Raw genomic sequence first — 15,670 nt, forward strand, 5'->3', positions numbered from 1 at the left:
ATAACGAGATTTTCCCATTTGTGGGGCCACTTTGCTTTGTCCCAGGAACTGCTAATAGGGGTGCGGGCTCTGATCCTTGCTGGGACAGTGTGAGGGTCCAGCAGAGAGCCCACGGCTTCACGGGGCTGCCCATCCAAGACAGGCCACCTAGGGGCAATGGCGTGGGAATTGGCGTCAGCCTTTGGCTAGGGAGGTGGGGTTGGGGAGAGGCAGATCAGAGTCAGGTAACCAACCTCTGGGTACATTACATAGGAAAAGGAGCCCTGGCTTTTTTCAATAGGGAAGGAAAAATGATTAGGACCGTAAGATAAACCTTCTTTCAGCTCCTACTTTCAGATGAGAGGCTGGTCACAGAGGCTGGGGGCAGTCTGTTAGGGGTGAGGTGACCAGTTGGGGACATTGAAGGGTGAGGAGCAAATGATTTTGGCAATCAGTGACAAGCAACGACGATCCTTTCAACATGATCCGTCCCCGCACCCTGCCCCCGACCCCCGCATCATGTGCACCTCAAAGAAGCAATGGACAGGGTGTACTTTCCAAAATACTGCCATTTACTTCTGAAAAACACAAATGCTAAAGGCCCAGAGCAGCCCATGTGATTGGATTGCCTGCGACCTGCCTTGGGCCCCAGAAGAACCCGGCAAGGTCAGGCTCCTCCCTGCTCTGCCTGGGAGAGGCCTGGAGAGCTTCCTTATCGTGCTGACTCTGCTCTGGGAGCAAGATTTCTGCCTTGAAAGCAAATGCAGCAGCCGCAGAATTGTACAGTGCATACCTTTCTCAACCCTCTCCCCACCCCTGGTGAACAGAGCTGGAGTAAAGGTGCCTCTAGGTCATAATCTGCACGTCTCCTGCCCTCTTCCCATTGTTGGGGTCAGGGCTTTGGGAGACATGTGACCTTGGCCCCATGTAAACTCCTTGCTGCCCGTCTCCCCACCCAAGCCTCACCCACATGACCTTGTTTTGCATACAATGCGTTGATTTTCCCAGAAATGGATGACCTCTCATTCCCTAACCTGGCTCAGTATGAAGGGAGATAAAGCAGTTTGGGCCCTAATGTCCGTCTGAGAAGAAAAGGATGTGGCTGATCGGGGAGGAGATGGCCCTTGGGTTTAGGGGTCACACAATGGGGTGAGGTTTGCTCACTTCTACCTCCCACCTACTCCAGGAGTCAGGGCTTTCTTTTTATCTGGCTCTTTATCCAGTGGAAGCACTACAGCTGCTTGAAGAAGTACCCTGTGGGCTGCATACCTGCCAAAGGCTTGGGACAGAAGAATAACCTTTCCCTATCAGTAACTGTAGGTGTCTGGGGACACAGGCAGAAAGGTAGGAAGATAAGGCCAGGGATTCAGGGAGGAGGGGCTCCCCTGGGATCTGAGGTCCAGCGAATAGGAACCAGATGCTGCCAGGTGCCCTAATGTGCTTGTGGGCTGGGGGAAATGGGGTGCACCTCCTAGAGAGGGGCTAGTAAGGCCAGAGGTAGCCTAACAGACAGACCTAATCTCTGTTACTCCTCTCCCCCCCTCCCCCCAGGGAGCTGGGTCCCTGCCCAATCTCCACATCTCTTATCTTCCTGAGGCTTTGGTCTAGCTCCCGGCACAAGGGCCCTGTCTTATTGGGGAAGATTGTTCTCTGGGGAGCCGGAGGAAATGAAGGCCTGGGGCTGCTCAGCCTCTTGCCAGCTGAAGGGTGGGAATGGGGTCACTCTCTGACTCATACCCCAGAAGTGCATCAGTGCCCCCTGGTGCTGAGCTGGAGCAATATCACCCTCATCGTGGTTAGGTGGGAAGCCCAGGCCCCTGAGTCCTAGCACTAGAAGGCAAAAGGGGCACCAGCTCCCTTCCTCCGTTTTCTGGTGCCCTTTTGATTAGATTATGCATCATTAAAATGAAATAAAAATATTTTACCCTCCTCCGGGGATGCAGGGAAGCTACAGGAGCTAGAATAGGGGCAGGAGTACGGAGGGGCTGTGCACTGGGTCCCCCAACTCTCTCCTCATTGGCTCAGCCAATGAGAATAGACCAGGTCTGAGGGAGAAGGCTGCATCCTTGTGCGTCTCTGGAGCTTCGTCTCAGCCCCTTGGGATTCACAAGAAGGAGCAGCAGCTGGGCCGCTTCTTCTGGGATTCCACATAGTCTCGGATCTGGAAGCTGGGTTCATTAGCCTGCCGCCCGGCTCTGTATTTCAGCTCCCTTGAAGAGGAAGAAGAAATGGGCTGGGCAGGCAGTGAGGAACTGAGTCTTCACCCACTCCCACGGCCTGGGGCCAGGGGGCCTCCGAATGCAGGATATACTTGGGCCTGGGGACTGGGCCAAGGGCCAGGCCCTACTGAATTCCCAGATGGTGCCACCCTGCCCTGCACGTTCCCTTCCCGGCTCAGCGCTCACTTGGCAATGGCCAGAAAGGCTAACTCCACGTTCATGCCCGTCTTGGCGCTGGTCTCCATGAAGGGAACTCCAAACTCCTGCCAGGGTGAGATTATCCTCAGTGGCCAGTCTCCGGCTGCCACCCCCTCCGCCCTCCCCCCAGGCAGTCACTTACCCTGGCCAGCATCTCTCCATCCTCTGAACGGATCATCCTTTCACTGCTCACATCCGCCTGTCAAGCCCAGGTGGGTCACTCTGGGGAAGGAAGCCTTGACCCCAGATGGCCCCTCTCCTGCCTCGCTGGCCCAGCTTTCTGCCCTGGGAGCAGGCACTTCCCGCCCTCTGCTGGTAGCCTGCGGGACTGCAGGTGGTATGATCCACCTGGGGCCAGGGCTTCTGCCTTCTTCAAGCTCTTACCCAGCTCCCAGCAGGGGGATCTCATCCCAACTCAGGGAGGTGGGTAACTCTGCTTGGCAAGGGGGTGGTGGCCAGCCTCGAAGGGCTGACAGTATTTGAGGTTAACCCTTTCCACACACAGCTCTTAATCCGGGTATCTAGTCCCTAGGATCTAATAGGGGCTGAGCAGCTGGTCATTTCCGGATCTCTCAGGAAGCAGCTTGACCTTTCCCTGCAGGGGGCCATTTCCAAAGCTTTAAGAGGGCAGATATGATGGGCTGAAGCCTCCAGATAGGTCAGACTCCTGAACTGGAGGCTGTAAAGAGTGCTTTGCTGGAAGGATGTCCAGCTAATACTCTTGGGGCAGTGGGAGAAGGGTGGGCTGTCCATGCCCTGGAGCCACTCACCTTGTTGCCTAGGAGCATGATTACCACATCCCCCTGGGCGTACTCGTGAATCTCAGCGAGCCAGGCCTGTGGGAGAGGGTGCGCTGAGCCCCAGCGATTCCCCTCCTCCCTCTTGCCTTTCCTTCTTCTGCCCTGTGGATTATCCTGGACTACTCACTGCACCTGAACACCGATCAGAATGCCCTGTGCATTCTCTCATCTCCATCTTTGTTTGGGCCTCTCCAGTCCTGAGTAGCTCTAAACCCCTTGCAGTGTAGCTCTCAGTTCTATGAAAGACAGAGGTGACAGAGGCTTTATCTAATAAATCAGCTAGTAGTCACCAGCAGTCTCCTCGAGTGCCCTGTTGAGGATTCTAAGGCCCCATAAGGGCTCAGTGATCAAAAATACTGTGATTGATTAGTGATGTCTGTGCTGAGCATGGGGTTGGAGGTGGCAGTAGAAGTGCCATGGATTCCATCCAGTTTATAAGCAGTTTTATATCTGTATGTCTTGTTCCCCCAGTTTGCTTGTCAACCCCTTGAGGTCAGGGAGCATGTGAAATTGTCACCATGCTGTGCACAGAGTCAGTGTTTGTATTTGTTGAATTACTGTCTCGACTATTTAATAGTTAGCTTGTGCGGAGAGAGCCACTCACTTTGCCTGAGTCACCTTCTTGAAAGTTGGGGTGGATGTATGGGTAGACTTTTCTGCTTGGGCTCTCCCCTTGGTCTCTGTGGGTAATTGTCCAGGGTGGAGCTGGGCACTTTCTGAACATTTTGTCATGAAATGCTCCATGAATCACAGTCAGGGATAAGCAGGTGGCACACAGCCTGCTTGGCCTTTATGCCCACATGCCGATCAACTACCCAGGAGTAGTTTATTACTTCTGAGTCACAGCTCCAGTGTTTTTAACGAGGCAGCAGTATTCCATGCTCCACCCATCCCCACAAAGCAGGAAGCAGCCCTGGCCTGCACAGGCCCTGCCCTGCCTGCTCGTGAGTGGTGGGTGGGGAGGACCTACCCGGATGTTGTCGAAGGAAGCTTTGTTGGTGATGTCATACAGCAGGAGCAAGGCTGGAGGGGGAGAGAGAGGTCACACGGGGAACCTGGGGCAGAAGGGTGGATGTTACAAGTGGGCTGGGGGGGTAGAGGTGGAGTGCGTGGGGGACCTACCCTGGGCATCTCGGTAATAAGCGTGGGTGACACTGCGGAACCGCTCCTGCCCTGCGGTGTCCCAGATCTAGGAAGGGATGGACAAATGGTCAGAAGGGGGCAGGGACTGTGCTGGGCAGAGGAAAGCCATGTTGTGGTACGAGAGATGGGTGGGGAGGTGAGACATTTCCTTCTTTAGTTCCTCATGGGCTTGTGAACACCTGATGATGTCCCGGATGGTGGTAGTTAATGAGTTCTCAAGCTCGTTCGGTGCTGTTGCCTCTTGCCCAGCCCAGGGATTAGAGGTGTCCAACCTCCTAGAGCAGATGAGGCCTGGGAAACTGGGGAGAATTTGGAGCGAGCCTAAGCTTGTCTGAAGGCACTTAGAGCTGCTGCCTTTGACAGAAGGGAGGGTGCCTGGGAACGGCTTTTTCTGCAGACATCAAACAAACAAAAGCCGTTTCCTCTCCTGGCCCCACAGGAAGTGAGCCCAGGCCGAGCGCAGGGCCGCAGGCCTCCTGTGGTTGGGTGCAGAGCTTGGGCAGGCTCCCCCATCCTCTCGCCCACACCCCAACCCTCCCAGCCGCTGGTCTCACCTGCAGCTTCACCCTCATACCATCCACGGTCACCACCTTGTTCTGAAAGAGAAAAGGGCAGAGGGAGAGGTGGGCGTGGAGGGCAGGGGAGTCTTGGTTTCTGCCTTCTGCTGAATCCTACAGAACAGCAAACATCCTGTCTGGTTGCTCCCCAGGGCCACGGGGGTCTCGTGAGCCCCGGAGACGTCTCCAGCCAGATCGCCCCATCAGGGCAGTGGGACTCTGTCCCCAGGTACCCCTACTTTGGAGTCCTCTCTTCTGGGGACTCCGTCTGCCCTTCTCACAACACGCCAAGGCAGGGAGAGCCTGAGAACCTGCCTGACCGCACCCCTCCTCTCACCCCAGCCCGGGCTCAGCAAGGTGCACGGGCGGAGCCCAGCCTCCAAGCTCTTAGAGATGAGACACCCACCAGCATCTCGGGGACCACAGAGGCTGGATCTGCAGGGCCGTCTTTCCCCTGGCTGTCCACTAGTTCTCCTAAGTGAAGCTTCCCCTTGCACTGGGAGGGAGGCACCTGGCCTTTGAGAGCACCCCTGCCAGGGTTAGACCCTCACACTCCTGGCCCCTGCGCATGTGCAGTGCTCAGAGCCCTCGGCATCCGGGATGCCGATTTGTAAAGACAGGTTCATCGAGGTGAGAGGGAGGGATGCTGGCAAGCTGCTCTCTCCCCACAGGGCCAGCCCAGCTCCTCGACCTAGAGCCGGGCTGTGCTTTCCGGGACTGCAGAAAGACTGGCTGACCTCAGGTCTTGCCGGGGCGCCCAGCTAGCACGGTGGGATATGTCTGCCTGGCTGGGGGCAGGATTTTAAGACTCAGTCTCTCATTTCTCATCCTGTAGGGGAGCCAGGAGCCTCCCCAAGCCCAGACTCCTCTAAGCTGGCCACCTCTGCGGTCCCTAGGGGAGCATCCTGTGCCCTAGGGTGAGCCACAGCAGTCCTGAGAAGCCAGCGCAGGTGAGGAGAGGACCGCCCCCCGTGCCTGAGCCATAGCCCCTGGCTCGCTGCTGGGAGGAGGAGCCTGCAGCCACCTCACCCTGAAGTCTATGCCGACAGTGGCTATGAAGGTCCCGGACAGGAAGACCCCATCTTTGAATTGGATCAGGAAACAGGTTTTGCCGACGCCTGAGTCTCCCAGAAGCATCACCTAGGAGATGGGGGCAGAGGCAGTTAGTGGGGAGCTGGGGCAAGTTTCTGGGCTTCCAGGGAGAGCCAGGGAAGGATGCCGACTGCCCCGAGGGCACGTGCTTCTGGAAAAGCCTGCTGCTGCCTTCACCCTGCCTCTCCTCTCCACACTCCCTGGCTCCGGCTGCCTCTCAGGCTCTCCCTCTGACCCTCCTGTCCTCATCTGGTTTCCTGGAAGCCTGAGTTGCCACCTTAGCACTAACAGGACCCCAAACGTGCTCGGTGGCCCCAGAGAACAACCACATGCATGTGGTCTCGACTCTGCACCGTGCTAGGATCCCTTCCCTCTCTGTGTGTGTTCCACGCACGTGTGCACACGTGGGCGGGGCTATGGTGCCAGAAAGAGAAGTGTTAATACCTCAGACAGGGATTCCCACCCAAGGGAGTGTATCAGAATCTGATGGGGGCACGGCTCTGTCATTTGCAAAGCCATATTCTAAACTTACTTTTGTTCGGGTGTTTTACTTTTGGTTACATTTATTTGGAAGTTCCTAATGACATTTTACGTTTATAAAAGCGTTGCATGAATTAGGGAAGGTTGAAATTTATACTGAAGCGGAGAGACATTTAGTCTGAAGTTCTTTCCGCAGAAACCCCCCACGTGGGACAAATGGCTGAAAATTGGCAGCCCTGGTCACTGTAGATGGCAGAGCAGGAGGGAGTGTGGGGAGGGTATGTTTGTCCCTTTCCTGTCTGTCCAGTCTCTGCTCATCTTCTCTGGGGACCATGGGCAGGGAGGGGACCCCTCTGTCCAGTCACTCCTCAATCTTGGAGAACAGAGGTCCAGACCTGATGCTGGAACTTTCCCAACAGGCCGAGTCGATACTTAATGGGCTGAGCAGGGACTAGGTTTGAGTTATTTTTGAGGCTCTGACCTTGACAATGGAGCCCAAGGGATTTCCTGCTGTGGGCATGGGGTATGGGATTAGCTAACTTTGGTGGAGAGGTGGGCGGCTGAGCCAAAGGTGTATGAAGGCTGGGGTCCTGGCTTGGATGTGGGCTACTGGGGGACTTCGGGAAGATTTCTTAACCCTTCTGTGGGAGTTTCCACAGTGGTTAGAAGGAGAGAGGGATAATTTCTTTGAGGCCTTTCTAGACTCTGTTAATGTCTAGGGTCAACAGTTTTGGCATGAACCACCTGACTCCAGAAGAGTGGCCTGGGGTGGGTGTTGCCTGTCTGTGGCCCCATCCCCTCTAATCCTCCCCAAGGAGCTCCCACCAGGCTCTTCCCAGACCATCCTGGACTCAGTCTCCTAGGCAGGCCTTGGGCACGAAGGCTGGTGGGGGCCAGAGGCCAACTCTCCACAGATGCCGCTTGGCCCAGGGGACAGATGGCAGGCTGGGGGCTAAGGAGCCCTCTGGAGCCTGTATTGCTCCATGGCTCCTGGGTCCCAGTACCCGATGGGGAAGGAGGGAGAGAGGGAGGGAGGGCAAGCACCTGTGTACTTTACAGATGACGGCTGCCTTGAGCAAATGATGCCACCCACCCAGCCAGGCAAGTCCACCAAACAAACAGCTGCCCAGCCTTGCCACCTCCTAGACAAACACCCAGCTGGCTTGTCAGGCAAAGAGATCAGGCAGTTCCCAGCGGCCTGCAGCTGGCCCTCAGCAGCTCCCCTCCCCTGAACACACTGGGGGCCGACTTCCTGCCTGGAGCCCACAGAGGACGCTTATCGCAACGGCTCTGGGTGGGTGACTTGCAGAGTAGCTTCCCCTGAAACAAGGGGGGTTGCAGGAGGAATCCAAGGCGCAGAAAGAAGCAGGTCTCCTTCAAGGCCATGTAGCATGAGATGGGCGGCCCCTTCCCTAATCTATCCCCAACCCTACAGAGGAAGAGTGGAGGCTCTGGGCTCTCTCAGCACCTCTTTCAGAGTTCCTGGTACCTGCCTGCTCCAAGGGCATGGAGGGAGGGCAGACAGACCAGTGTCCACCACCAGCCCCACCTGCTTTCGTTCAGGGCCACCCGCAGAGGGAACCAGCCCCAGACAGCTGACTTAAGAAAGCTCTTGTGCCTAACGCCCCACATCTTTCTCAGGTTCTAAAAGTTCCCATGTGGGCCTGCATTCTGGCTAGCAACATCCTCCCAGAAGAAGGTGTGGGCAGTGACTGCAGGGGTGGAAAGGGAAGGGGTAGCGCCTGGGGGCAGCTGGGGTCCTAAATATGTTCAGTCCTAAAGCCTGGAAACTGGGAGAAAGGCATTAACTGCAAGTTCCCCCGCCGCCAGGTGGCGTCCTTTCTGAGTCGCCAGGCAGCCCTATTTCCCAGCGCTTCGGGTGCCTGTACCCTGGAGGGTTGTGCGCTCAAACCCTACCTAGAAGCATGGGATTCCCGGGGCTCGTATTGGCCGGAGTGTGGCAGAAGAAAATGGGATTGGGGTCCTCTGGGTGGGGAGTCATTCGCTCCTTCCGACCTTCCTCTCCCTTCTCCCACGGAGCCAGCCCAGATCCCTGGACGCTGGCATGGGCCCCGGGCTCTGTCTCGACCCTCCTTCCTTATTCTGGGAGACCCGGCTGCCTGGGGGGAAGGGATGAGTCCAACGCAGACGCAGCCAGAAAGGGTCTTGGGCGGGGAGGCCCGGGGTCTCAGGACGAAGAGCGCGGGGAGGGGTGACCCCCAGAGCCGGCACCGAGTCCCCAGCGCTGGGTGCAGTGCCCACCCACCTTGCCCATAAGATCGTAGCTTGGACTGCAGGGCGGGGAGCGCTCGGGGGCCTCGCCGTTCCGGGTGGCAGCGGCGCCAGGGGTGCCCGTCATGTCCCTGGACCAGAGGTGAGCTGGGGCAGGCGGAGGGCGAGGGACGGTGCAGGAACCGCCTCGCCTTAGGCTCCACCCACTCCTCCCCTCCACCGCCCCGGCCCGGACCCCGACAGGCTCCTCCCTCCGTCCGCCACCTGAAAGACACTGGCGGGGAGCTGGCTGTCCCGCGGGGGCGCGCAGGACGGCAGGGTCAGCTCCCGAGGGGCAGGAGGGCCCCCCTGAGCCACACTGTCCTGAGAGCGTGGGCCAAATCCAGCCCTAGGACCGACCGGTCCCCAGGGTTGCCAGCTGCCGGGGTTAGGTTCCCACCGGGAGCTGCCCCTGGAGACCCCGCTTTCCGGGGAAGGTCTGGCCTCGCTGGGACCCGCGGACCCGCGCCCGGGTTGCCACTGCGCAGCGTGGCCAGGAGGCGGCGCCCGGGCTCCATCCAGCTGGCGGGCAACAGGTGGCTCCGGGAGCGGGGGCGGGGGAGGCTGGAGACGCCCCTGGGCAGCGCTGCGCGGGGTTCACGAGGAGGCGTGCGTTCCGAGCGCAGCTCTCAGGCAGTTTCGCTTTTGCTAATGCACCCCAGCTCGACATCATCTGAATGTAATTATGTTTACCAACCGATGGATATTCACCTTGCAGCACATTTGCACTTCGGGGCCCCTGGCCGGTGCTTGGACTTTGACACCTCCCATTTCCGCCTGCCCTGTTGGGCTGCGCCCAGAATGTGCCCACCCCGGAGAGCCTTCCGAGGTGGGCTTCCCTGCACACCTCCCAATCCAGGCGCTCCCGAAGGCAGAGCTGACCCCTGGCACCGAGTAGGCCTTAAACGTTGGTATCAAAAGAATTCATGAAGTCCTGAATCTTTTTTTTTTTTTTTGGCTCCACCGCGCTGGCACGTGGGATCTTAGTTCCCCCACCAGGGATCAAACTCACGCCCCCAGCAATGGAAGCGCAGAGTCTTAACCACTGGACCTCCAGGGAAGTCCCTGTGGTGAATCATTTTGAGCAGAGTCTCCAGGACATCCAAGGAACCCTGCAGCTCCTGGTGACAGAGGGTGAGAGTATGTCCGGGGTTGTCCATAGCGAAGTTCAGGGGCCCTGGCTTGGGCTAACCATTCAATTACGCTGTCCCAGCATCTTACATAAGTGAGGTCAGGTTCCGGCGGAACAGGGTGGGTGCATTACAAAGGAACTGTGTGAAGGGTGTGAGGAGAGGCAGGGGCTCTGCACCTCTTTACCTACATGTTGGGGTGAGGGGCAAGGGGCAGGCATGGCTTATGGGTGACCATAGGCCCCGAGGGGACTGTGTGTACACCCGCCTCCTACCATGTAACTTTTGGCAGCAGCTGGAGCTGTTTGCAGGAAGTGGTGGGCCGTAACCTCATCTGCACAGAGGGAGGGACTCAAACGGGGCGCCATACCTGGGCAAGGAGCAGCTCTACACAACCCTGCAGGTGTGCGTTCTTGCCTGCTGTTTGGGTGCCAGAGGCTCTGGCTGCACATAACGCCCCAGTCCATTCAATGCCCTGGGCTCCGGGCTCCTGAGGGCTCATCCAGGAACCCTGCAGGGGAGAGGGTTTCAGCGCAAGTGGGTAATGACCAAGGAGGAAGGAGAGAGGGGACCTGGCCTGGTCCTCCGTGGCCTTCCACTGCCAACCAGGCTGATACGGGTTGCATTATGCTCCCCCCACTCCCCAAAGAGATGCTGAAGTCCTAAACCCCAGTAACTCAGAATGTGACCTTATTTGGAAGTAGGGTCATTGCGTTGTAATTATTTAAGATGAAGTCATAGAGGGTAGGGTGGGCCCTTAATCCAATACGACTGGTGTCCTTATAAGAAGAGGACACACAGGGAGAAAATGGCCATGTGGAGACAGAGGCAGAGGTGGGAGTGTTGCAGCTACAAGCCAAGGAATGCCAAGGATTTCCGGGAGCCACCAGAAACTGGAAGAGGCAAGGAAGGACCCTCCCTTTGAGCCTTCAGAGGGAGCGTGGCCCTGCCGATGCCTTGATTTCTGGCCTCCGGCTGTGGTTTATATTGGCTCCACCAAGACCCTCTTTGTCCTGTGGCACACAGGTTTGGGATGGAGACGGTTGCCCATCAGTGTGAACGCTCCAGAAGTAGTGGAGAAATACAAACACTGTCTTGCTGTACGCTGGACCAGAGTCCGAGTGGGCTGGTGGCACTGGGGGAGGCCCGGCTGCCCTCTTCTGGGCCATGCCTGTGTGGCCCGCTGGGTCTGGGGCCTGTGGGCTGTGTTGTATGCAGAGTGTTACACACGGTCCTCTGGGACACTGCAGCATCAGGCGGGGTGTTCAAGGGCAGCAGCCAGTGAGGCAGAAGTGAGAGGGGGTCAGGGGTGTTCAGAATTGGGGGTGCAGGAGAGGCAGGTTTTGCCCCAAAGGGAGGGAGCACAACCCACTCAGGGATGTGGGCTCTTTAGACGGGTGTCCTGGGGAGCACAACCTCTGGGAGGTCCAGGCCTCCCGACAGCCTCTTTAGTGCTGTGTACACGCTGGGGCAGCCTGCATCTCCCCAAGTACTCACACCAGGCACACGTCACCCCACCCATACCTCACACCCCACACAGACACACACAGCTCACACCACACCACAAACAGACACCTTACATCATGCACACAACTCACACACACACCTCAAATCTCACATACACCCAGCATCACAGAAACACATACCCCTCACACCATGCACACCTCAAATCAAGCCACATACACCGTCTTGTATCAGCTACAATCACACACACATACCTCATGACACACCACAACCACACATACCCTACATCATCCCACAAACACACATGTCACGTCATGAACACAGGCACACCTCATATCATACCATAAACACACAATGCCTTACACGGCCACCCCTAAACACGCATCTTAAATGACCACCCCTCCCCAAACCCACACCTCACGTCCCCCTACACACCTCTCACCACATCACAGTTACAGACACAGCTCATCCCACACCACCAACACACACCCCTAACTGGCCCTCCTGTCTCACACCGTCCCCAGATGTACAAATCACCCTCCAAATAAAGCCCCTCTTTTTTTTTTTTTTTTTTTTTGGCCGTGCCATGGGGCTTGCAGGATCTTAGTTCCCCTACCAGGGCTCGAACCCGCGCCCTCGGCAGTGAAAGCGAGGAGTCCTAACCACTGGACCGCCAAGGAATTCCTGGAAAGCGCCGCTTAAATGACCCCAGCCCTTCTTATCACCTCCAAATCCAGAAGGCACATACATCCCACATTACCCCTAACAGATCTCCCTGCCCTCCTGTGCACAAGTCACCCCACACACCCACACCCCTTCCTGATACAGGAGGTGATGATGCCTCATGAAATCTCATGGTTGTTCAGAGGGAGGCCTTTGTGTGCAGCCGAGGAGATCGGGGAGCGAGCAGAGGGGGCTGGAAGAGACCCCCAGAGCTGGGGGGAAAGGTGCACAGCCCTGTGAGTGCAGGGTCAGGATGTGGAGGGGAGACCAAGACAGAGGCTGGGGGGCTGAGGCACATGGAGCATCTGCATCAGAGTCCGTGGCGGCTGACAACATGCAAATCCTGGTCCCCACGTGTGCATGGGTGAGTTTGGGATCTGCACTGCAGACAAAATGGAGGTTTTTATGTGCATTACATGAGTGTTTGAAAAACCACCAGGCTAAATTGTGCAAGACTTCAGCTGGCAGTTGAGGGGTTTTGACTTTATTGGAAGGCGGTAGTGAGACTGATGGTGCTTGGTGGTGGGGCGCGGGGGCAAGGCTTTTGGAAGATGAACTTTACAGCAGCGTTCAGGCAAGACTGGAGAGTTTGGGGCACACCAAGGCAAGAGGTAGCCAGGAGGACCTGAACTGGCATGGGGAGGGGGCCAGCTGGAGCAACTACAGTGTGAGCCCGGTCGGTGTCAGCACCCCAGTAAACCCATCCGCAGGACTCAGCAGCCAGTTTGATGGAGGTGATGATGGAGTAGTTGGGGAAGATATTGGTTTGAGAGGCAGCTACCCAGGACCTGGGCCGGTCCCACTTCCGGAAGCAATGGGCTCCAGAGGCTCTGAGAAGTGGCCTGAGGGCAGACCCCAGGTGGTCCCCCCACTTACCTCTGTCTCCTTTATTTTTTAGTAGTATTATTATTTTTTTGGCCGCATGGCATGCGGGATCGAACCCGTGACCCCTGCTGTCCTGCAGTGGAAGTGCAGAGTCCTAACCCCTGGACCACCAGGGAATTCCCCACCTCTGTCTCCTTTAAAGTGAAGATCAAGGACTCCTCCCCTCTCCTGCTGCCCAGGCTGCACTCAGCCTTATGAGTTAGGCCAGCAGGACCTCAGTTACCAGGAATTCAGCCACAACCAGGGCTGGCCACAGGGCACTTGCACATGGCCAGCTGTTGGCAGTGTTTCAAACCTCTGTGCAAATGACAGACAGACAAATGAGTGTCCTGCAGCCCAGCTCTCTGGGGCTCCCCAGACCACTGATATTGGAAGGAGACCCCAATGCCCTCCAGCCCCTTTGTCAGACAACACAGGAGACTTCAGCTGCTCCACAAAGATCGAGCTGCTCTGAGCAGAGGGTTGGAAAGAGACCTGTCTCTGGAAAGGAAAGGAATTGAGGGTCCTTAGTGCTAGATGAGGGGTGGGAAGGGGGCTTGGGGAGGAGACAGACATTTTCTCAGCGAGAGCTGCAGGCCTCTTTGTAGATAACTGGGCAGTGTGTCTAGGCCCAGGGCCAGTCACTTGTCCTTGGTGTGGTCCCCATCATGGGTTGTTGTTCCTGCCCTCTTCCACCAGTATGGGGGTTCCCCTAGGTTTGTGTCCCAGCTGAGGGGTAGACTATGTACCCGTTTTGCTCCCAGGTCATGTACTTGACCCAGGAGAGCCCAGGTTCAGGCCTGAGTTGGGCCCTCAGGCCCTCACTCAACATAAGCTGCCCACGGGTTTGTCCTGAGGTGCTGACCAGTGCCAGGCAAGCAGCCGAGGCTCTGGAAGGCCCTGGCCCAGGAGAGGGGAAGAGCCCGGCCTGCCCTGTTGACCACACACTTTCTTCCTTCTCACGGGCGAGTTGCCTCACTTTTCTTACCAGGCTGGTGGCAGAATTTGGAGGTCCCACCCCTGTGCCTCTGTGGAGTGTGAATCAGACTCCCCACCCTACTCTCTGCCTCCTGTCCTCTGACAGGCGGAAGGACGGGGGTGGAGTGAGTGAGGAGTGTGACTGTGGGGACACCGTGTGCCCTGGGTGCCGAGGGGCAGGTGACGTGGGCCCGCGGTGGAGGACGCCTGACACCGCCATCCTGGTTCATTTCATGGCAGCCTGGTCCAAGGCTTGGGGGTTGCCAGGATGGCCACACTCTCCTGGAACTCAGCCCCGCCCCCCTGGACTCGGCCCCGCCCACCGGGGGCTCGGCCCCGCCCCTCACTCCAGGCCCTGGCGCACACCCTGGCCAGCCTCTCATTTCTGCTCCATCGTGGGCCCTTGCCTTCTGCACTGTGACCCAGTGGGCAGGCCCAGATTCTGGGGGTCCCCTCTCTCTTCCCACCAGCATGGCTCTGCTGTGTCCCAGCACCTCGCAGGCCTGGTGCTCTGTTTGGTCCCGGGGGCTGGCCTTTCAAATACACATGCTGCCCAAGAAATGACATTTGCTCTCCTGCATCTCTGGAGACTAGGATTCTGGAGACCCCAAAAGAGGGTCCTGCTGCTCCTGCCACTGTCCAAGAGAGGGCCGAGACCCTTCCAAAGGCCTCCCCAGGGTTCAAGGTCTTCTGACAGCAGCCGGTAGCCATGGTGAAAGTGGAGAGAAATGGGGATGTGAGCTAGAGCAAGGGCTTCGTGGCTCACAGAAGGACTGGGAATAGAGGAAACTTGAGGCTGTGTCCAGGGAGAGACAGAGTGCTACAACCTGAACTTTAACCCTTGACCTGCCAGCGCCCTAGGACCCACATGACAATGCCAAGTTTGGATTGTGCTTAAACTTTTTTTTTTTTTTTTTGGTGGTACGCGGGCCTCTCACTGTTGTGGCCTCTCCCGCTGCAGAGCACAGGCTCCGGACGTGCAGGCTCAGTGGCCATGGCTCATGGGCCCAGCCGCTCCGCGGCATGTGGGATCTTCCCGGACCAGGGCACGAACCCACGTCCCCTGCATCGGCAGATGGACTCTCAACCACTGCGCCACCAGGGAAGCCCTGTGCTTAAACTTTTAAGGCATCCCTTTGGCTCTCCAGGCTCTTCTTGCCCTGTGTCTATATCAAGATATCCCCTTGCTTACTAGTTGTCTTCAGCCATGCGGAGCCCCGGAAGAAGATGGAGGGGAAGCAGGGGGAGAGCACCACGGGAGGGCGGCCGACTTATTGCACTGGTTGCTCCGTTCCACCACCGAGGGTGACAGCTCCTCCCAGCCCTGCCCACGCAGACCTCTTTGTCCCTGGTTCTGGTGACGGTGCCCTCCTCACTGTTTTTCAGGCTCAGGGTGGGATGGACGCCTTGAAACTGCCCAAGGGCCCTGGGCCATCCCTCCTGGTTTCGCCACCCATGGCCTGCATCTTGGTAAATAGCCTTTCTATTAAACCTCCTGAATGATCCAATGTGAACATCCACCTGTTTCCTGCCGGGACCCTGTCAGAGGCCCAGCAGGGCCCCCGAGCCCAGAGTTGCTTACTGTGAATCCGATGCCCAAGGTGGCTGAGAATGATCCCGGGATGAACTTGCCCTGGTCGAACTGAACGAGCAGAGATGTCTTCCCCACGCCGCTGTCGCCCACCAGGATGGTCTGAAAGGGAGCAGCAGAGGGGTTTGAGGGCCTGCTGTGTAGATTAGGCTGCTGAGAGTTCCTGGTGGCTGCAGGAGTG

General features: G+C 57.5%; 1 protein-coding gene across 1 annotated transcript; it reads right to left on the reverse strand.

Moving 5' to 3' along the window:
• Positions 1-2,083: 2,083 nt before the first annotated feature.
• RAB37 (RAB37, member RAS oncogene family) lies at positions 2,084-8,827 on the reverse strand (the record flags this gene model as incomplete). The annotated part of the gene is made up of 9 exons (XM_079725747.1): positions 2,084-2,189; positions 2,385-2,461; positions 2,539-2,595; positions 3,167-3,232; positions 4,167-4,219; positions 4,319-4,385; positions 4,894-4,935; positions 5,926-6,036; positions 8,735-8,827. 9 exons carry the CDS (start codon positions 8,825-8,827, stop codon positions 2,084-2,086), a joined length of 672 nt encoding a protein of 223 aa, XP_079581873.1.
• Between the last annotated feature and the right edge of the window lie 6,843 nt (positions 8,828-15,670).

Source organism: Hyperoodon ampullatus (assembly GCF_949752795.1).
Source record: "Hyperoodon ampullatus genome assembly, chromosome: 19".
NCBI classification, from domain to species: domain Eukaryota; kingdom Metazoa; phylum Chordata; class Mammalia; order Artiodactyla; family Ziphiidae; genus Hyperoodon; species Hyperoodon ampullatus.